Below are 21695 nucleotides of genomic sequence, written 5' to 3'. Positions count from 1 at the left end.
AACTAAATATTTTGTGCCAGGCTGGAGTTCTGAAGCTGGAAAGATGGAAAAGCAAAGACTGTAGACTATTAAAAATTCTGATTCTTAGCCACAGCTGCCTGAAAAAGAAAAGGTGAGGGTTTCCCTTTTACCAATATTTTGTTGCTATTATTGTTTAATTTTTTTGTTGACCCTCTGATGCAGTTCAGGTATAAATAGCAGGTGATATTTCTTTTATATGATATACAACACAACAACACTATATGCTGCCTAAACAACTGCTATATTTTGTTTAGACTTTTACTTATTTATAATAGCGTAATTAGGATTTCACAAAATGATAGTGCTATTTATTTCACTATTTCTACTTCTAGAATTAGAATTACGACAAATACAACCGAGGAACACTATTTACATTGCTTTTATTGTACAAAGATTTCCACACTGTCTATTAGTAAATTAGTGCAAACCAGGGGCGGAGCTAGACATTCTTATCATCAGGGACTTAATCCATAAAATATTACTTCATTACGAGGGTAATTTGGTACACCAAAAAAGTAAAAAGTATTTAATCTGTTGATATGGTCGTAAAATTTATTTAATATAGGCCTTAACATATCTTAAAGTTTTATCTGCTGTTCTTTATTAGTCTTACTAGTATATACCAATAGTATGTGGTTCTCATTTGAGTGATGAAATGGACCACCACTCATGAAACAATTCAGTTTTGGTGTCACCAATCTTACTCAAAGTACAGTATTGGGTCCTCCATGCTCCTTATGTATTAAGATTTACTGCACATTTAAACATCGACAACTCACTATTGTTAGGGAAATAATTTAATTGTCTGAGAAGATGTAGGAGAAGCTGTTATCTACTCTTCAGATATATGATGTAAGAAATGTGTTTGGAATGTTGCAGATGGTAAAAATTGATAGGTCTCTGTTGCTGGTAAGTTCAAATGCAAACTTTTTCAAAGTGGGAAAAAAGTCTCAATTCAACGTTCATCAGATCGGGCACTGCTTTATAATTTATAATAATAATAGAACTTTATTGATCTCACAATGGAGAAATTCACTTCTGCATCTTTACCCATCCCCTTGGTGAGCAGTGGGCTGCCACTGTGCGGCGCCAGGGGAGCAATCGGGGTTAAGTGTCTTGCTCAGGGACCCAGAATGGTAGTCTGTGGGAGTTGAACTCAGAACCTCTGGGACCCAAGATCAATGCTCTAACCACTAGGCCACCAGATTAACAAAAAGCAGTGTGTGTCGTGCTTATAAAATTTGTATAAATGTAGTAAGAAATACTGCTTTTCTCTTTAGACAGAAGAAACACGCCCTGACGCTCAAGTCAAGCATAAAGAAATAGGAGCATGCATACTGCGTAGGACCAATGATGTCAGAGCAATGAAGTGTCCCTAGGGTTAAAGTTCAAATCAAAGTTCAAATCAAACCTACGCCCTTGATTCCATGTTACATTCTTTATAGTATGGGTTGGTACATTTCAGCCGGATGTATAGCAAGGTATGTTTCTGTATCGTGTTTTAAATCCGTGCCCCATGTGCCCACTTTTAACTTTGAGCACCTGCCCCTCCAACGGTCTCTGCACGTCCCTGCTCTGCTGTAGGCTAGCTAAAACCATTCTGACACCAAGAAAAGTGAACCAAATTTCTCCAGATGTGTAAAAGGCCAAATATTAAGGGCAAACGCTTGACAGAAGTTGTTCCCACCAATGGTGGCATAACCAGATACTGGCTTTAGGGGGCTCTTACTTTTTCACATAGGTTCATGTTGCCCTTTATAACTGTTTTTTTCCTCATTAATAAAGTCGCTTGCAAAGTGCTTGCTTTATTCATTGATATTCACTTTTGATCAAAACCTATAAAGTGTGACCAAACAAAAGCAAAAAGAGAAGAAATCTGTAAAGGGGGCTAACACTTTTTCACCTTGAACTGAAGCTCTGAAGATTGGTGATTAAGTTTTGACGTATGTTAAAAAAGGAAGCCCCTCTGAAATTGGACCGGCGCGAAGAGAGGGGGCACCATAGCAGCAGATGGACGTGGAGGGATTATATGAGTGAGGATGTGTTTGCGACACAAATTCCCAAGAAAGAGAGGAGATTGGCGTGGAGGCAGATGCTCTGTCGCTCCACCAGTTCCCGTCTCCGTCCGTCCACTGGGCTTAACAGGAGAGGAGAGTGGAGCTGAGGAGGTAAGGACCACTGATGGTCGTCTAAGAGAGAATAACTGAAGCCATAAATGAAGAGAGTTACTGGGGCTGTTCACCATGGAGGATTTAAGTTTAAACTCCTAAGGAGCTTTTTGATCAAGAACTCTTTAAAAAGAAGACTCAAAGAAGTGACGGATTAAGGATTTCTTTTTTTTATGCCAGATTATTTTCTATCAAGTAGAAACAAAGATCTTGGGTAGGTACAATTAACAATCTTTTGAAATTACATCAAGCATTAAGAAATAGCCAGTTTTCAGCTAGGCTCCTCAATAGCTTGCACTATTTTATATATATATATATATATATATATATATATATATATATATATATATATATATATCTTATTTATTTATTTTTTTAAATTGTAAAATAAAGATAATTATGTTCTCTGCATTGAGTATTTCTGTTTTAGTAATAGAAAGTAAAATCACAAACTCATATCTTTATTTAGTCAAAGGTAGTCTCTAAAAAAAAGCATCACTTCTCCAAAGCTCAAAGTTTGCAAATTGTCCTGGAATGTTAATTTTTTTAAATTATTTTTTAAATTGTCTGATACCAGTTACACTCCTGCATTGCCTTGCAAGTGTACTAATACCCCTTGAACTTTTTCACCTTTTGTCACGTAGCAGCCACAGATCAAACACAAAACGGTGCATAATTGTGAAGTGGAAGGAAAATGTACACGGCGTTCAATTCTCCTTACTAATAAAAACATTTAAAATGTGGTATCTATTTATATTCAGTCCGCCATGACTCAGTTGCTTCTGGAACCACATTTACTGCAATTACAGCAGCAAGCCTTTTGGTTGTATATCTGTATTAGCTTTGCACACGTAAAGACATTTTTACAGCCTTCCCTTTGCAAAATACCTCAAGCTACACATCTGTGACCAGCAGTTTTCAAATCTTGTCCCAGATTCTCAGCAGGATTTAGGTCTGGACTGAGCCATTATGTAGCATGAACATGCTTTTAACCATGCCATTCAACTCTGGTTGGACCGTGTGTTTAGAGTCATCCTGCTGGTAGATCAATCTCTGTCCCGGTCCGAAGTCTTTTTCAGGCACTATTAGATTTTATTACACAACTGTCCCGTCACACGTAGGATTTTGCATGTTTCATTTTTGCCTCACCTGACCAGAGCAGTGGGGACTTTACGGCTTTCTTTCAACGATCCAACAATCTTGTCCCACCCCCACAGATGCCATATTTTTAAGGTGCATGAGTTGGGCTGTCATTAAATCCTCCCACCTGAGCTGCTGATCTCTGCTGCTCCTCCAGAGTTCTGGGTCATATCATATATTAGTTGCCTTTTACGATTAGGCACTATTTTGTGTTAGTCAATCAAATAAAATCCCAATAAGACTTATTAAACCTATGTATGTGGAAAAAAGAGTACTTTTGCAAGGCAATGTAAATATCATATAAAAGTAATGAACTGCTTTGATTGCATTTATTAAAGCAGTGGTTTATTTTGGCTGAATATGGCAGAACTGTGACTGCTGTGATAAAGGATTAGGGCTTGTTAAGTGTCTCACTACACGTCTTGGACTGTGTTTTCAGCCAGCATAATGAGATCATAGTGGATTAATGGTGCTAAATTCAACTTTTTTTTTTTTTACTATTTTCCTCCCTTTCAGGGGCGGTGGGTTGACAGCGACGCCCTGCTTGAGAGACAACGTGGTCAAACTGTACCTCACACTAAAATACATCTAACACAGAGAGATTAAAGCAGATTTGTAGGGATTATCGGAGGAGGAAAAAGACATTTAAATCTGTGGCTCTCCTATAGAGTCACAAAAAATAAATAATTTGTTATGTGCTCTGGTGTCTGGTCCTAAAGGTCCTGCTGGAGCCACCTCAGAAGGCACGATGATATTGGGGGGGAGTAAAGCCCCATTGTAAAACCTTCCTATAAACCAGTAAAGGATTTAATTTATTTATTTTAGCTGAGATTGTGCCTGACAGCATTCATCAAGGATAGATGTTCCCTGATGGCGATAAAGTTTCTTGACAGATGAAGAAGCCTACTTAGCTTGCAGAATGCATTACGTATTATTAAATTCCTCTTTGCCTTTCTGATGCTGCCCAGTCAGTGATCTAATACCACCGCAGACAGAAACTTGAAGTTCAGGGAAATTTTTGGACAAATCAGTTCTCAAAAAGACCAATGAAAACTTTTTTTCCCCCTTTACATACGCATCCAGCCTCGGAGCAGCTTATGTTGCTAACGATTCGATCTTCATCTTCCTTTTAAAAATCGCAGATGTTGCCATCTAGCTCTGTTGGCTGTGTTTATTCATCTGTTACGTCAGATTCATCACTGCTTCCAAGCTGGCAGATCAACTCTTAAAAGCCACACCAAAGCATCTGCCCCAACCTGTCCCATCTATCTGCCGCTCTGGGTATTTCCTCTCTCCTACTCGCCTTAAATCTGTCTGTGTCGTGTCCACCTTTCACTGTCCCACCACCCCTGCCTCCCTCCTCCGTCCCGTGGCCATGCTCGAGCGTCTGTCCCGCCGCTCTCGATCCATGCTCTCCCTGACGTTAACCTCTTTGGCTCTGGCCCTCTCCATCCTGGCTCTCTGCACCTCCTACTGGTGTGAGGGCACCCACAAGGTGGTCAAGCCTCTCTGCCTGTCGCCGGTCAAAATGAAGAACTGTGGTCAGAACAACAGTGAGCCTTACACAACAGGTATGCAGATGCTGCACACGTTGTTTTATCGTGTTGTTGAACATGACATGTACAGGATCTTTGATTGATCTGGACACAGATGTACGCGCTAATCAGTTTTCTTACAGGTATACAAGCAGTTTTGTTTAAACAAAAATGCTTTGTGACGGTTACATAATTTTTCTACTTTAACACAATAGCAGTGAGAACAGATGTAATAACTATTCCACTAACATTACATGAATTCATTTCTCAGGGCACCCAAAGTCCATTACGCACTTCACAATTTTGTTCATGTATGAACTCAATTCAATTAAATTTATTTATATAGGCAATTCACAACACATGTCATCTTAAAGCACTTCACAAAGTCAAATTCAATTAAATCATACAGACAGATTGGTCAGAAAATGTCCTATCTAAGGAAACCCAATAGATTGCATCAAGTCTTGACAAGCAGCATTCACTCCTCCTGAAACAGCGTAGAGCCACAGTGGACAGTCGTCTGCATTGTTGATGGCTTTGCAGCGATCCCTCATACTCAGCATGAATGGAGCGACAGTGGAGAGGAAAATTCCCCAATAACAGGGAGGAAAACCTCCAGCAGAACCGGGCTCAGTGTAAACGGCCATCTGTGTCAACCGACTGGGGGTTAGAGAAGACAGAGCAGAGACACAATAAGAGAGACAAGAAAAGCACAGAAGCACACATTGATCCATTGACTCTAAACATACGTCTTATGAAAAAGCTCAATCTTTGTCCCAATCTGTCTGTAAAGCTTTAATCAAGAAAGCATTTGGGACATCCATGTGGGTAGAATTCAGTCAAGCTTTAAGGTGTCGCCTTATAAATTGGTGCTTCTTTCCCATTGAGTTAAATCATGTATCTCTGTGTGGACAACGACGCTGGTGTTTTAGTGGCTTCCAGTGTTTTATTGGCCTGAGTTGCTTTGGTCCCTGAGTTTTTACTGAACATTACAACCTGTTTTCTAGTATCCTAATGACACAGTTTGACTTGGGTTGTTCAAACCTAATGATAATTGGGCTTCCAATGGGATAATGATCTGAAACAACCATAAAAACTGTATTTTGAAATGACTGACATCGAGATTGCAGATGGGTCATAACACCCTCATTCATATTTAGTTAAATCTAAATATGAGTGAGGGTGTTATGGCCTCTCTATCAGACCCGGTATGTATAATTTTGACCCTGTGTGCGTTAGAGACATTTCTTGATCAATTTTAACTTGTTTACCCAATTATTTTACACTGAAAAAAGAATGTTAAAAAAAATTGTAATGACATTCATGATGATGTATGTAAATATCCCTCTGGTTCTGGAAAGTAAATAAGTTAAAGTTTTAGCATCGTACGTAATGAGAAGTAGCCATTAATTATGCTTCCAAGTAATTTAGGGTTTCTAAGAAACTTTAAAAGCCCAACTCCTCCTTGTTTGCATCCAAATGAAAGGAAAAAAATCATATAGCCCTCAAGGTAGCGGCACATATAATGTGGGACATTTTTCCCAAGTGACTAATCCCACATTTTGTTTAGACATGATAACAGACATGTCATACTTTGCCTTTAGCAGAATGTGATTCTTTGAACTGAAGCTCAGCCGCTCCATGTTGTTTCTGGCACTGGGCCTTCGTTGCTCTGTACAATCATTTAAAGAGTTGACGTGCTGTTTATTCTTTTGAAAAGCTAAAATATTACCATGGCCTGTGTGAAATCCAAAAACAGTTGAGTTCAAAACAATCTAATCTTGTTTGTTGGTTTATATGGACCAATCCAGGTGTGGGGTTGATTAAGCACAAGTGGCTTGAAATGTGGGTTTCACTGAGCATCATTAGGTTTTCAGCCAAAAAAAACAAAACAACAAAATGGTAAAATTGACTAATATATAACATGGTTAAATAGAATAACCCACACACAGGATTACTGAGGGAATACATTTTGGGTTAAAATAAATCATGAAGTAAAAAATTGTCAGAATAAAAAAAACAAACACAACAAACATCAAAACAGCTAATAAGACCTTCATTGACAATTTAATTTTCCAGCGAAATTCACATTTAAATTACATCACACATTTCTTAACCGTGTTTCAGTTGCTCAGTGGAAAACTGAGGTTTGCTATTGCAAATGACTCAGTGATCAGAGTAATAACTGTTAGCATTGCAAGTCTATGGCGGCACGTTGGGGCAGAAAGAACACGACTCACGTAATGGAGGCCGCAGTCCTCGACGTGGATGTCACGGGTTGAGTCCTGACCCGTAGTCCATCACTACATGTCATTCCTTTTCTCTACACCTACACATGTCCTATCTGGCAACGTCTCTACCAGGACCTTCAGAGAAGAGTTGCTGCTCCTTCACAGAGAGGAGTTAGTTGAGTCTTCCATAAAAAAAGTAAAAAACAAAGCAACTGGACTTGTTATCCGTAGTAGAAGACGTTTCGCTTCCTCTCCAGGAAGCTTTCTCAAAGAGGAGAGAAAGCAAAACTTCTACTACGGATGACAAGTCCAGTTGCTTTGTTTTTTACTTTTTTTTGGAATGACCATGACCTGGATGACTGAGAATCTTCACCAGAGTTAGTTGAGGTAGTTTGAGATGGTTTTGATCAGGATTACCCAAAGACACCTCTCTTTCAGTGTTTTTTTTTTTTTTTAGCATTTATGACTGAGAGAAGATCCTGGGGCAAACAGAGGACATGCTGGATAGACTATCTTTCCTTGCTGGCTTGGGAACACCAGCAAGAAATATATATATATATATATATATATATATATATATATAAACCACCTCAACTAACTCCTCTCTGTGGAGGAGCAGCCAATCTTCTCTGAAGGTCCTGGCAGAGACGACTGTGCTCATCACCCTGTCTCTTTGGCTAATGCCTAATGTGTGGTCCTGTTCTTTCAGTCATGATTTAAATTTCAGTGAAAGCTACAGGAAAGGGAAGTACAGTGAATGTTTGAGTATCTTTGTTAAATTATCTACTCTGAGAGCTTTTCATAAATGTCTGACCCTGAATATACCAAAAAACTCTCACCTCGACTCTCGGATCAGCTTACTGAGGGATCAAGAAATTTTCGCAAATTGTTTTATCTTCATACCACCTCTGTGTAACAAGCCGTACTTAGAAATAATCCGGATAGATCATCCACCCTGCAAATAAATTGATTATTCGTGTTGTTAATCTCTTTTGTCAGCTGTTGGGTTTAGGATGGAGTCAACTGTGGGCTAGTATCCGTCTTTGGGGTGTGATGACGGCGTGATGACGCTGTAGAAACATTTATTTGTCAGAATGATGCTGCCTGCCCTCAGGTCTTTGTATTAAGCTTGATCCAAAATGAGATTACTTTGGTCACTACTTGCTTCACTTGTATTGAGAGATCCGCTTTCATTGACGCACACGGTTACAAAAACGGCTTTAAAGAATTCACATGGCATGATGAAGAACACACTGATGAGGCTACATGGGCCTGCAGTGTTATAAGTCATTCAAGTATACAGTCGGTATGTTTTGAGGCGTTTGTGTTTTGTCTTGACAGAATTGTTGAGAGTGAGTCATGTGACTTTGGTTGTTTAGTTAGGGAAAAAGTTAGGGATTTCATCCTGTAACTGCTGGGTTGCCGTTTCGATCCCCCGCTCCGACTGTTTCGGTCATTGTGTCCTTGGGCCTGCTGACGGTAGTCAGAGTGTCCGGTGGCAGTGATGTATGGCAATGGATAGCAAGGATGTACAATCAAAGTAGTGTTCCCATCCTTGTCAAAAAGTTGAGTTTGTTACTGGTTTAAAATGGAGTCCACTAAGACCAGCACTTGTTATCAGTCTTCCTTATTGTCTTTCTGAAGAGATGGGCTCGGTTTTGAAACCTCAGAGTCAAGCTTTTGCTTTTAGCAGATGATGTAGTTATGTTGGCGTCTTCAAGCTATGGCCTCCAGTGGAGACTGCAGAGGTGTCACTAGACGTGTAACGTCCTCTAAGTCAGAGGTCATGGTTATTAACTACAAAAATATGGACTACTCCCTCTGGATTGGTGGACAATCTCTGCCTCAAGTGACGGAGTTCAAATATCTTGGTGTTTTGTTCATGAGTAACAAAGGATGAGGTATGGGGATTTGCTCCAATCTGTGGTGGTAAGAAAGGGCGGTGCCCAAAACGATTAACCGACATGCCCACATTCAGACCCTAAACTAGAAAATGTGGATTGTGACCAAAAGAACAAGATCCTCAACACAAACTGCTGAAATTACCTTCTTTCGTACAGTGACTGAACTCAACGAGGAGCTCCGACATCTGAAGAGGAGCAAGGAGGAAAGCTTCTGCTCCCCTCCGCTGAAAGTTGAAGCAATTCAGACATCTGATCATGATGCCTCCAATACAACTCCCTCTGGAGGATATCTGGGCCCGTCCCACAGGAAAGAAACTCAGGGGACGACCCAGAACTCACTGAAATGACTTTAATATCAGCCATGGTCTTGGATAACTTTGTCATTTGCCAGATTTCTCTCGTGAGCATGCCACTGAAGAGAGAAGGATCTGGATTTCCCCTCTTGTCCAAATTTAGATTATGGTGAAGATAATGATCTTCCTTTTACCGTACAACTACTTGCATTGGCACACACTTTAATAGTAAAAAAGAGTTATAGTGATATTGTCTATGAGCTGTAATGCTATATCTGCCAATCTGCCGATAAAGGTCCAAAATAAGCCTAAAAGAGTCACTTGTTTCCTGTCACACAGAGAGCCCCACACAAAACCCTTTCAACCGCACACTGTCTCCAGCCAGAAGGGAAGAGCTGGCCAAAATCAGACAAAGGCAGCTGGCCAATGCTGTACACTACATCTGGGAGACAGGGGAGGACAAGTTTGCCTTCAGATACTTCCATACCGGCTTCTGGGAAAGCTGTGAGAAGCAGAACGATGGTGAGACCAACATGCACACTTTGAGCCGGTCTTATTAGCTCATCCTGTAGAGACAAGTCAGAATGTAAGCTGTTAAAGATCTTCATGTCTTGCATCTGAATCTGTACATGTTGTTGGCAGGAGAGGTATGCCGCAGCTTCATCGACTTAACTCCAGGGGAAACACAAGGTGAGCTGTGTAACAGACATGTCTCTCATGTAACATCCACTGTTTTATTTCATACTTCTTTGAAAGTGAATGCAATATGTTCCCACATGTTGCAGGTGTGCTTTGGCTGTCAGTTATTTCTGAGTTTACATATATTGGCCTGCTGGGGATGGGCTTCTTACTGATGTGCCTGGAAGTCATGTGCTCCCATAAAGAGATGCACGCCCTAAAAATCAATGCCTTCGCAGCTATTTGTACTGTGCTGTCAGGTGAGGGTATGGCTCAGTTCACAATGCCAACTTCAAGGGTCGGCCCCTGGAAAAGATGTGTGAAAACTCTTATAATAAATTAAACTTCTATTGCAGGGGGACAATCACACGCTGAACATTTCAGAGAAATGCAACCTTTAATTTCTGTTGTTATTCAGTGTTAAAAATAATCACTCTCATGTTATGAACAAATGAAGCTATCATAAGAAAACTTTACAATTAGTGATACATGTTTCACACTAAATACACACGACTGAAGCATTTATTTATACTTTACTATTTTAGTTGATCAGACTGTCTAAGATCTTTCAATTATTAATCCACAACTTAATATAAAACTGGGGTTTACCTCTTACACTACACGGTGACACATTTATCTTGAAGACTATTCAAGGCTTTTCAAGAAAAGATGTTTGCTGATTTTCATAAAGCAGAAATAGCTTCAAGAAAATAACCGCCCACCCATATTTGCTCACATCTCTAGTCAGAGTAATAATGTAAAAGTCCGAAACAACCGGAACTGTGGCAAACAAGCCTGGATAACAAACCCAAGTTTATCTTGCCGCTAAGGACAGTGAGGGAGATAACAGAATCTCCAAAGTTCCCCTTTAGTGAACTACGCTGGAGAATGTGGTATTAAGTCTCCCACATATCCGGGCGTACTGTTTGCGGACGTTTCACCCTTCATTGCCGGTTATACCAATTGCCTACCGTTATTGTGACAAATTCCTATATTTCCAACACTTTCTGCCAGTGAGAGGAAGCTGGGAAATGGATAGCGGCATATTTGATGAGCTAATTAAGCTCCAAGAGCCGTTTATTCTCCAGCCAGCTCCCACCGCACACCTGTCAGTGCGGCACAGAAAGGGGCTGTGACGTCTGCTGGCAACAGCTCAGTGATCAAGCTCAAAGTCGCATAATAAAACATGATGTGAAGACTTCTCCCCAACGACCAGTTTATATAGCGTGACTATGCATACATAGTTGTAAAATTTAGCTTTGCACGTATCTGTCTGTGCGGGGTCTGCCTCGAGTCTGCGCGGACATCCTCGGTCTCGGAAGAATGAGGGAGCCTTTAAAAGGTCTTCAATGGTCAAGAAGAAAAGTCTTCTTGACCATTGGACGCTAATTCCATGCCAATGTGGGACAAATACTGGAGAAAAGCCTCTTTTTTAATACAATAACAGTTTTATTTTGTTAAAAGCTACTTGGAGTTTAACTCTAGCCATGGGCTTTAGGCTACATCCACACGAAGTCAAATACTGTACTCGTACAGAAAGGTATGAGCATGAAGCTCAAACCGCATAAAACCGGGGGTGCCGTAATAGGCATTGTAGTACCTATGCCACACCACTGAGTGGCACGGTAATGCTGCTACAGAAGTAAAGAAAGAAGAAGAGCACGGTGAATGCAGGAGTCAGAAAAGAGGTGTTTGTGTGGATCGACGACAAGGCAGTCTTCACAAATGCAGTAGAGGAGCAAAAAGTGTTGGTGTAAAATCCACAATAACTTCAAGAATCAAGAATATTTATATTTCACCGCGGCAAAATTTCTCTTTGGCTACTCCAGTTCACATTACACATAAGAAAGGCAAAAAACTCAAAAACAAACAGGCAATGAACAAAGGTAAATTTTTTTAGTGTTCAGAAAAGTCACAGATAAAGATATTGAGGTGGTAGGGTGCCTGTTGAACAACCATGATTTGAATAGTGTCTGAAACACAACTGCAACTCCGAAATCCACCATTGTTGCTGTTTGTGTCGCGCGTGCACATGAAGGGAGAGGCTAGGTCTATATTGGCAAACATGCCAGTGTGTAGCTAGTTATATGAATAGGGGTATCAGGACGGCGCTACCGTGAAAGGAGGGGGGGAAGGGGCACTTCAGACTCATCCATTGTGGGAGCAGGTTTTAAATGTAGTCGGTTTAGCAGCCGCTTCGTCTGGATTGGACCCCCTATCCGAAGTTTGTTGGATACACCTAAACCTGGCTTATGCTGTATTGAAACACGAGATTTACATGGCTCCAAACATCAGGAAGTGAAAGACATGTGTTACATCGACTTGTGTCACCTTTGTGAAGTGGGTTCAGAATCAGAATCAGTTCATCACTTTTGTTTAATTAATGCATGTCAATTGGGATCAAGGGTGTGGAATTCACGGTGTTCTACTGCATCTAGACGGGGTACTACAATTTTACTGTATGTTAAAGTTTCCCTTTTAAATTTAAGGCTCAACTAACAGTTTCAGGAAGACAACTGAAAGCTTAGCTGCCCTAAGCTCTCAGAAAAATTATTAGCCATTCAAATTTCAGAGAAAGTCAAGCTGTTAGTTTTGCAGCATAGCCTTAGATTAAGTAACGTCATTAATTTGATCATTACTACAATGTTTCAGTTGCCGTTGAGTTGATCCTGTAGGAGTGGCATACATTTGCGATACAGATGTGTGTGTGAGAGCTTGTGACCCACATGCAAAGAAACCTTTTCAACCTTTCTACAGAATTCCCTTGGTGCCTTGCTTTTCTGGTGATCAAACTGTGTAGACAACAGTGTTAATTACATAATAAGACAATGCCAGATCGTCAACCAATGGCCTGGTGTCTTCCTGCACCATTAAAATGAAAGGCATATACACCCCAGTGTGTAAGAGGTATAAAATTGAGGTTATCTGCAACAAAGTGGGTGTTGGATATTTGATCCAAAGTGGATCAAATATGTAGAAAAGCAACTCCTACCACCTGTTAAGTACGGTGCTGGATCTGTGATGCTGTGGGCCTGTTTCTCTACCGGAAGCCCTATGTTACATGAACCTCATCTGATTTATATATTTATAAATATTTCACAGGGTGATTTACAACAAATGGCCAAATTAGCAATGAAATGCCAGAGCAGACACAAAATCAGCTTTCCTTTACTGATTTTTATTCTCAGGGAGAGGTCACTGTTACTGCAATAAAAGGTTAATTTATATTGAGGCTTTTTGCACATCTTTTCCAAGGGCACACCTGTGTTTGAACGCCAGACTGAGTTCTCACTTTCTGTGTAGGTCTTCTTGGGATGGTAGCACATATGATGTTCACGACAGTATTTCAGATGACGGTCATTGTGGGCCCTAAAGACTGGAGACCTCAGTCCTGGGACTACGGCTGGTCATTTGCGTATGTTGCTGCTAAAAAAAAACAAAAAAAAAACCAGAAATCTCAAAGTTATCTACACACTATGAGGTTTTTCATCTGCCCTTACTGTTCACATTTATTTTTCAGCCTTGCTTGGGTATCCTTTAGTTGCTGCATGGGGGCCGCTGTTGTCACACTCAACTCCTACACGAAAACCATCATTGAGATCCGTCGCAGGCAAAGACTCCGCTTGGACGAAGCAAGAGCCGCCGCTCGGGTCCCCTCCTACGACGAAGTGGTTCCAGGAGGCGGGCTGTACTCTGTCAGCGGCCTGCTGCACTGTCCGGATGGGATGATCGACGTGGCGTGGGCCCCGAACGGCAGCGTGGTCGGAGTGGGAAACGGGGACGTACCAACGCTCGTTTTAGTGGGAGGCTGCGGCCCAGAGGGGTGTGAGGACTGCGAGCGAGAGAGGGACCAGATGGAGGTGGCTGTGGATCGAATTGACTCACCTTGTTAGGGGGACTAGTTACGCCCATGAAGTAAAAGGCCTATTAAAAACATAGCATCTGAGTCAACGGCCATTCAGGTTTCTAAACAAAGGTGGATGGTGTTTGTTGAATCGAATCAGCAACTGATTTAAAACAGAGAAGGATTGCTGGACTCCTTGCAAAACCAACTTTCAGCCTGCATCACCCTGTGTGTGCGCTATGTGATTGAAACAGGCCTTTCACACAGGAACAGGAACAACTGTGAAAGCGTACAGCTGTGTTAGAGTTTTTTACATGCCCCGGTGAGATGCTTTATAAGATAGTTAACAAACAAAGCAAAGGAGTTGCCAGAGAGGCAAAAACTGAAAAAGGACAGCCATGGAAAAATTATGCCTCCCTAAATATCTGATTTCAGTTGTATTAAGATATTGTTTCCTCATATCTAAAAAAAAAAGCCCTTGCAGTAGGTGGGGGCAGGTTGAGTCATTAAACTAGCAGGCTCAAAATGTCTGTTAACACATATCAAAATGTGAAGACTTTAGTGCATGCATAGGTCAGACTTGCATGAAAATCTGCATGTTTTATGTTTCTGTGCCTAATGATAGCAAAGCAAATGTATGTTTCTACATGTAAATGCATAAATGTTTACCTTACTTTGTTGGTTATACCTTCAAGACATAAATGCATGTCACACTTTTGTTGGTTTGATATAGAATATCTAATAATTTATCGGAGCTGGACATTAAACGTGTGTCATTTTGTTGAACGTCTGCTTTTGCCTGTAAAAAAAAAAAAAAACTTGTGATAAATGATGCACTTTCAAACCAAAAGAGCCACCAAATACCGTTTCTGCGTGAAGACGAGCAGACAGACCCACAGAGATAAAATGATTACAGAGATTTTGGAAAAGTCTGCTCTCATGTTGAACAGAAGATTATGTGTAAACCATTAATCCTGAGTTGGATGGAGCGAACGAGGAGCAGAGAGGAGACACGCTGAAGGGACGGAGAGGATCGAGTTGTTGGGGGGTCAGAATGAAAGTTGGAGAGAAAAATTCTGGCACACTCTTCAAAAAGAGACTGACTGCATGCACTTTGGCCTCAGCTTCACCACAGCATCCCATAAATACAAGTTTATTGATGTGTGCACACTTTTGTTAAACTGAGTTTAACAAAAGATTATTTAGGCATTAATTCACAAAGCTAGATAAAATGGCCTAAATTTACCTTCAGTATCTGTAGGTTACACTTTTGAGATAATCCAGGATTTACTGCTGGGGATTATAACATTGAAAAACTGGAAAAAAAAAAAAAAAAAAAACATAACGCGCCATTTTTGTCAGCCACAAGAATAATGGTATAAAGTAAGTTTCTAGGTCAAAAAGGAGATTAATGGGACAGATACATAAATTGATTTCCAAACAACAGATGTATGAGAAAACCTTTAATTTGTTGTTCAGTGAATAAAGCACAACACTCGTGAGCTAAAAACTCAATCAAGATATTTAAAGTCTGTAAAAAAAAAAGCTGTAACAATCTAACAATTAGGTTTAGTATTTCTGATATTATCCTCTGCCGACCCAATTTTTTTTAAATACTTTACAAATTTACCAATAGTGCAATTTCCCTATTGCGGGACAGTAAAATAATTATTATTCTTACAACGGATGCATACTGCTCTTTTAATTGCATTCGTTTTTGTGTAGTTTTGGTATTTGTTTGGGCTGTAAACAAGCGCTATTTCATTATTTGCCTCTACTGGGTTCTATTATTTCCAAATGTATTCACAAACAGTTAAAACAAAATCAAAAACTGTCTTTAAAGTTAGGATTGAGACAGAGCAGTAATGAGTATTTACACATATGGACGACTGAAGCGAACGACTGATAAGAAGAGGAGTAAATAGCTTCAAGGAAAGGGAGGAAGGACTTCATTGTTTGAGGGGTTCGTACTGAATGAGACGCATCGCATTCTCGTTTTCAATCACTCCCTTGATGAACTCTCCTTCAGCCAGCCGTTCTGTGATGGAGGAGAAAAACACAATGAGAAAACAGAGAAAACAATAGGCATGGAGAAATGAAAGTGAAGAAAAGGCTGAATGAAGACTATAAATCCACTCTTATCTCTTACTTTAGAGAGAGAGAGAGCAGAGAGAGCGCTGTATAGAATGATAGCATAACATGGCTAAGGGTCTTTAAACTCATAATTTTTATTTTATGGTTAAAATGTGGATGCTCGCCAAATGGATCTAAATAGTAGTAGTTTTCATGATAAATTGAATATTTATTTGGTTTTAAATCAGTCTGTGAAAGAAATTATACCCAAAATATCTTTATTTTCAGTTTTTGAATAATAAAAAAGACTTTTTTTCTTCCCAGAAGGCTGAAAATAATGTGTATTTTGTATCACCTTCCTTTAATTAAACATGTATGGTATCTTTGGAATACAAAATACATTATGTTTTAAAATACGTTTACATAAATACATTTATAAAATGAATATAAATAAGCAGAATCAGTTTTATCAGTATAAACAACTATATTCTTAAAACTTATATGTCAAGATAGGCATTGGTTACGTTTCATGAGGCAAAAGAGTTTAAAATAAACACCATGTGCATTTAAGAAAATAAATCACATGTTAAATATTTTGTTTTTAAGCACAAAACCAATATTAGGGAAAAAATTATTTTACAGAAAAAAATCTAAATATTTTATATAATTATATTATGAAAATATATAAATGTAAGTATTAGTTTGACTTGTTAAAATACCACATACTAATAATATTTCATATAATAATAAACCCTGTTTTTGTTCATAGAATTGCTTTCATGTGCAATGTCATTTTTCAAATTAATACAAATTAATTAGAAAATTTGTAAACCACAACTGTAGTAAAACACTTTTTAAATATATGCCAAATTTACCAATTTTTTTTTTTTTTTGTTTTGTTTTGTTTGTTTTAATCCACTTTAGACCATAGCCTTATATTCAATGTAGTCAAGGCTTATTTAGCATGAAAAATATTTGAATGGAGTACATCTTAAAAAAATTAAGTAATTGCAACATGAAAGTTTTTTTTAATCCTATTTTACAGATTTTGATACAAAGAAAATACATCCCAACAAAAATATACTTTTAAAATAATTTAAAAAATCATATACTACAGTGCTCTTAAATACACATGTAATGGTCCAAAAAGTAATATAAATATCATGTTCAACTCTTTCAAATATCTAAATAAAAATATAAAAATTTAAGTTGTGATGTAAACTCATTTAATTTTAAAACACATTTGAAAGCAAATTAATATGAATTTATCTATTTTTAGTCCTTAACCTTATTTGTGGTTAAGGACTAAAAAAACAACAACCATTGTTTGTTGTTTTACTTTATTTAAATGTAATTTGAGGCATGATAAGTGTAGATAATGTCTCAATGGCAGATAAGATGTGATATTTTTAAATAATTATGATATAACAGAAACAGCTGTGTGACAGTGAGAGTTTAATAATGGTAAATTAGTTTGTTTGTTTTTTTCCACAAAAAAAAAATCCTGAACAAAAGCAATGGACATTTTTTTTTCATTTACTTTAAGGGAAATAGTCAAAATCTGTTTTTAATATTAAAAACTAATTTAAATTAAATTTGAACACTAAATACAGTTTTTAATAGTCTGTCCTGGACATCAGATTATTTATTATTTTTAGATAAGAACGTTGATCAAAATAAGATTTACTTGGTTACTAAACTCTTACTGTAAGTTTATTGAAGCTGATTTAAAAAGCAAATTGGGACTATTTCGGACAGATGATTTTTAATTGAAATAGCACAGTAAACATGTTATATAAAGCTACAAATGTGTCTGAATGTGGAGCAAAAACTGTGAAAGTTGAACTAAAATATAATTTCAAATGGGAACATAAAGCATGTGGACGCGTCGCATGCCCTTGCTTTGCACTGCAGAGGGCACAGCGATGACATCTGACGCCTCTCACCGTTGTCTTTCTTGTCAAAGTAAGCCCACAGCTTGTTGGCCCTTTTCTCGGGTGTGTTCTCATCCGCTGGTAGCATCTTCTGCTCCTCCTCTGGGATCAGCTTAAATATGGCCTGGGGGGTGGGGTGGTTGGGTGGACAAAAAAAAAAAACAACAGGATGAAAATGCTGCCATACTCCTCCACAGATCTGCTGGACATGCAAAAAGCATGGAAATTAAAAAAACAAGAGGCTGGCCAACTAGCGGACTATTTAAAAAAAATGTTATCCTGATCAAAGTGTGTGTGCTATGAATCTGAGCCTTTGCCTAGCGTCAAGTCCAAAATGGCTCTAAAATTACCCCAAGACAAGCTACAGCAGATTCTCTGTTATAATCTAAATGAAAGATTTGTATGCAAAAAGTAATATTTGCTGTTTATGTCAAAATAATAATTTGGTCCGAAACTCAGCAATGCAAGTTAATCAAGCTGCAATGAGCCACGGGATGAAGGGGGCTGAAAATGACTAAAACTCTGCGTACTTCAGGTTCGGGCCTTTAAGTGTGTGTCCCACTTAAAGAAGATGCACTCATCTCCAACATTTAAGGCACCTAGATTAACATGGATTAGTGCCAAGACTCAAGCTGCAAGCCAAAGGACCACAAAGTCAACTCTTTCTCTTACTGGACTTTACATCAGACACGCTCCACTGATCTTGTGGTCTTTATAGTGCAAATACTGTAGTTAGACGTGGTTATCTATTCATAATCTCGTTATCTCCGTCTAGCTAACAAGGTTGTGGGGATGCAGTCATTTATAAACATAGAACGAAGCAGTGCCAAAGCTGCTTATCGAGCTCAAACGAAGCATGCTGTTCATGTCAATTATTCTGCACAGCTGAGGTCTTAATTGGAGTTTAATATTATAATATCTAAATCAGATCCAGATTTAAAAAAAAAAACATTCTCTAAAATGGAGGAAAGTTTCTTTCCCTAGGCATGTTTCTTTTTTCATTCTAGAGAGACTTCTAAACAATGTATTGACTAAGGCTACTTCTTACTGTAATTTGTTTTTTTAAGGTTCTCTGAGTTTCTTTAAGGCTCTCTGAGTCTCGCAAATGCTTTAGAATATAGCTATTTCACATAGTGACAGTAAACATAACCCCCTGTTGGACTAAGGCCAGTTGGCCAGGACAGAAATCCCATTATAATTCAAGCTGGATTCTCGGCTGATCTTCCTAAACCTCTTACAAATCTTTATCATTTGTCTTAAAACAGAAGATGCAGCCTTCGTGAGACTGATTCTATAAAAACAATGCGCGGTATTTAGCTTAGTATTGCTGAGTCCGACACCTTTCAAGTAAAAGATTAGACCAGAGATGATCGATAGTCTCCCTGTCACCCCCCTTGATACTCACTGATTCTGCCTCTACTGTCTGACGGCTAAACCAATAATCAGAGAGACTTTCAGGAGGTCAAAATGACAAGCTAATTGGAATGACAATCAGGACTGAGTCCTAAATACAACCACACGAGTTGCTGATTTTCATTTATAGACAAAAACAGTGTGAATGACCCAAAGAGAAGACGAGAGAAATGTGAAAAACCAAACCATATGATGCGGTGACAAGTTTAAATTGAAGCAGCACATAATGCAAAAATGTTAATCTCATAAGCCTTACAATCACAAGACAAATGCTAGACTGCTGGGTTGGATTACATCATGCCAGTTAATCTTTATAAAAGTCAGGACTTGACATGAAAAGGACAATACTCTGATTGTATCTGGCTGTACGTAGCCGTCCCGGTGAAAACCACGCGTTCTGTCTCAACGCAGTTTGAGAGAAACACAAACAGGGTAGCCTGTTCTAGCAGAAACAGCGGTCTTCTCTACGTGTATCCAGTCGTACTAGAACATTGACCCTTTCAGCTTTATTAATGCTGTTTTCCAGCCCCCTCCAAATAAGATGACCTCACCTGGCAGATTTCCTTCACCTCCGACTTGTTGATGTACCCGTTCTTGTCCACGTCGAACAAGGAGAAGGCCCACTCCAGTTTCCTGGTGGTCTTCCCGCTGGAGGTCATGTGCAGGGCAATGATATATTCCTTGAAGTCCAACGTGCCATCATCGTTGGTGTCAAAAGAGCGGAACACATGCCGCGCGTAGCTCTTGGCGTCGGCTTCGGGGAAGAACCGGGCGTAGATCTCCTCGAACTCCCCTGGCGTGATGCGCCCTGTGGGACACTGTTTCTGAAAGTTCTCGTACCACTGGCAGATTTCCATCTCGGTGAATTTGGTGGTGAGCTTCAGGTCCTCCAGGATCTCCTTGGATATTGCGCTGCTGGTGGTATTTCCCATGACAGTGGCTGTCAGACTCTCGTTAACCTGTCTGTGTTCTGCTTAGTCCCTCGGATGCTTCTGCTCTCCTGTCCCAAAAAACTATAAAAAGTATATTTCTGCTCACTGATTTGAGTTTTCTCAATGCCAAATGCCAAACAGAGCCCTGCAAGACATTGTAGACATGCCATAGGTCACAACTCAACCACAGAAGTTATTTACAACTACTATCTCCAACATAAATAGCATTATAGTGTTGATCAAAGCTGCGCAGGAAATCTTACCTGGGGTTCGTGTGAGCAGCAGATAATGGCTGAACAACTGACTGTTTGTCTGGACTGTCAGAGGGTAAGAGATAAGGACGGTAAAGGGAAACACCCCTACAGGAGGTGACTAGGTTAATTCTGTTAATGCGGGATTTAAAGTGGATGAGTGTTTGACCAAAATGAACCCACCATCCTAATTATCTCTGTTAGATCTGGAAATCTAGAAGGATCTATAACATCCACAGAAGATTGATGTGATGCATTGTGTTACTGCACCCAAGAAGTTACTTAAGAGTCCTAAGTATTGTCTTGTAGATGCAAAGAAGTTAGGGCTTTTGTCATGCCTGGTACATAATATCATTAACAGATTTAGAGAATCAGAAGGACCTAAAAGACACAGGGGATAAGGCTGAAAACCAATGTTAGATAGTTGATCTCTAGACATTACAGCAAGACCTAGGCCTTTTTTTTTTGGTTTTGTGTCCCCAGTATAGCAACACAGCACCAGTGAAAGGGTGGATACTCGGGCCCCCAACCCAACCCAATGCCTCTTTACCCCCCACTCTAGGCTTACATCGCCTACCCATCTTCATGGACATTGTGACTACTTTTCTGGTTTTCTGGTACACCAACTTGATTTAGTTGCGATCGCATGAGGCTTGCCTCATCAAAAAAATATGCAAAGCCGAAACTTCGCAATAAACAGTGACAAATATATAATATATAAGTATAAACGATATGCTGAAAGACAGCTGTCGTCCAAATTGACATAGGTAAAGTAGAAAATAGTCCTAAGGCCTTCAATTTATAAGAAAGCCTTGTTCTGTTCATGGTAGTGGAGGGTTGGAGTCTGTCTTGACTGCCTTCAGATAAAAAGGTGGCTTACAGTCAATTGCATAAACACTCGCACTAACAATCAGTTCCACACAGAAAGGCTTAAGTCAAAACTTCAGTCCATTACATTGGTGCCATGAGGAATCTAATGCATTTTCAAGCCATGATTTTAATTAAAGATATTTATTAAATGAAGTATAGAAGGATCATCATGTCAGTAGTATCCTGTATGTCTATAAAACTTTAAATTGTGAAGACGATCAGTGCACATAACCCTTATGTTATGGTATAATAACATCTAGACATCTTTTCGGATAAGTTGTCATTGTCAAAGTAAGTCTTGCACATGCACCTCAAAATTATTAAAACTGCTTAAAATTTTCTCTCTGTCTTGAAAAAAAACTTATGTTTATTTTATTGGGGTAATATTTTATAAACTAATATCCAGTA

General features: G+C 39.2%; 2 protein-coding genes across 3 annotated transcripts; one reads left to right on the top strand and one right to left on the bottom strand.

Annotated features, from left to right (window-relative positions):
• The first annotated feature begins 1560 nt into the window (after nt 1–1560).
• On the top strand, nt 1561–15359 carry si:ch211-149k23.9 (germ cell-specific gene 1-like protein). Of its 2 annotated transcripts, XM_012875158.3 has the most exons (7): nt 1562–2403; nt 3846–4900; nt 9632–9814; nt 9935–9982; nt 10078–10230; nt 13274–13385; nt 13491–15359. In XM_012875158.3, the coding sequence occupies exons 2-7, from the start codon at nt 4705–4707 to the stop codon at nt 13861–13863; spliced, it is 1065 nt and encodes a 354-aa protein (XP_012730612.1). In that variant the 5' UTR covers nt 1562–2403; nt 3846–4704; the 3' UTR covers nt 13864–15359. The 2 variants fall into 2 exon arrangements, with proteins under 2 accessions (XP_035990962.1, XP_012730612.1); XM_036135069.1 differs by lacking the exon at nt 10078–10230 and having other exon boundaries at nt 1561–2403.
• On the bottom strand, nt 15263–20539 carry rcvrn2 (recoverin 2). The gene is made up of 4 exons (XM_012875151.3): nt 20430–20539; nt 19786–20311; nt 17834–17945; nt 15263–15852 (listed from the first exon to the last, which is right to left on the bottom strand). The coding sequence occupies exons 2-4, from the start codon at nt 20164–20166 to the stop codon at nt 15764–15766; spliced, it is 582 nt and encodes a 193-aa protein (XP_012730605.2). The 5' UTR covers nt 20167–20311; nt 20430–20539; the 3' UTR covers nt 15263–15763.
• Nucleotides 20540–21695: the final 1156 nt, after the last annotated feature.

The sequence above is a fragment of the Fundulus heteroclitus genome, chromosome 3 (genome assembly GCF_011125445.2).
Source record: "Fundulus heteroclitus isolate FHET01 chromosome 3, MU-UCD_Fhet_4.1, whole genome shotgun sequence".
NCBI classification, from domain to species: Eukaryota; Metazoa; Chordata; class Actinopteri; order Cyprinodontiformes; family Fundulidae; genus Fundulus; species Fundulus heteroclitus.
This window is presented reverse-complemented; position numbering and strand designations above follow the sequence as displayed.

Coding starts and splice junctions, on each gene's coding strand:
- si:ch211-149k23.9 (XM_012875158.3), top strand. CDS start 4,705: ATGCTCGAGCGTCTGTCCCGCCGCTCTCGATCCATGCTCTCCCTGACG. Junction 4,901..9,631: donor CAGTGAGCCTTACACAACAG/GTATGCAGATGC, acceptor CCTGTCACACAG/AGAGCCCCACACAAAACCCT. Junction 9,983..10,077: donor AACTCCAGGGGAAACACAAG/GTGAGCTGTGTA, acceptor CACATGTTGCAG/GTGTGCTTTGGCTGTCAGTT.
- rcvrn2 (XM_012875151.3), bottom strand. CDS start 20,166: ATGGGAAATACCACCAGCAGCGCAATATCCAAGGAGATCCTGGAGGAC. Junction 17,946..19,785: donor AGGTGAAGGAAATCTGCCAG/GTGAGGTCATCT, acceptor CCCACCCCCCAG/GCCATATTTAAGCTGATCCC. Junction 15,853..17,833: donor CTTTGACAAGAAAGACAACG/GTGAGAGGCGTC, acceptor CCTCCATCACAG/AACGGCTGGCTGAAGGAGAG.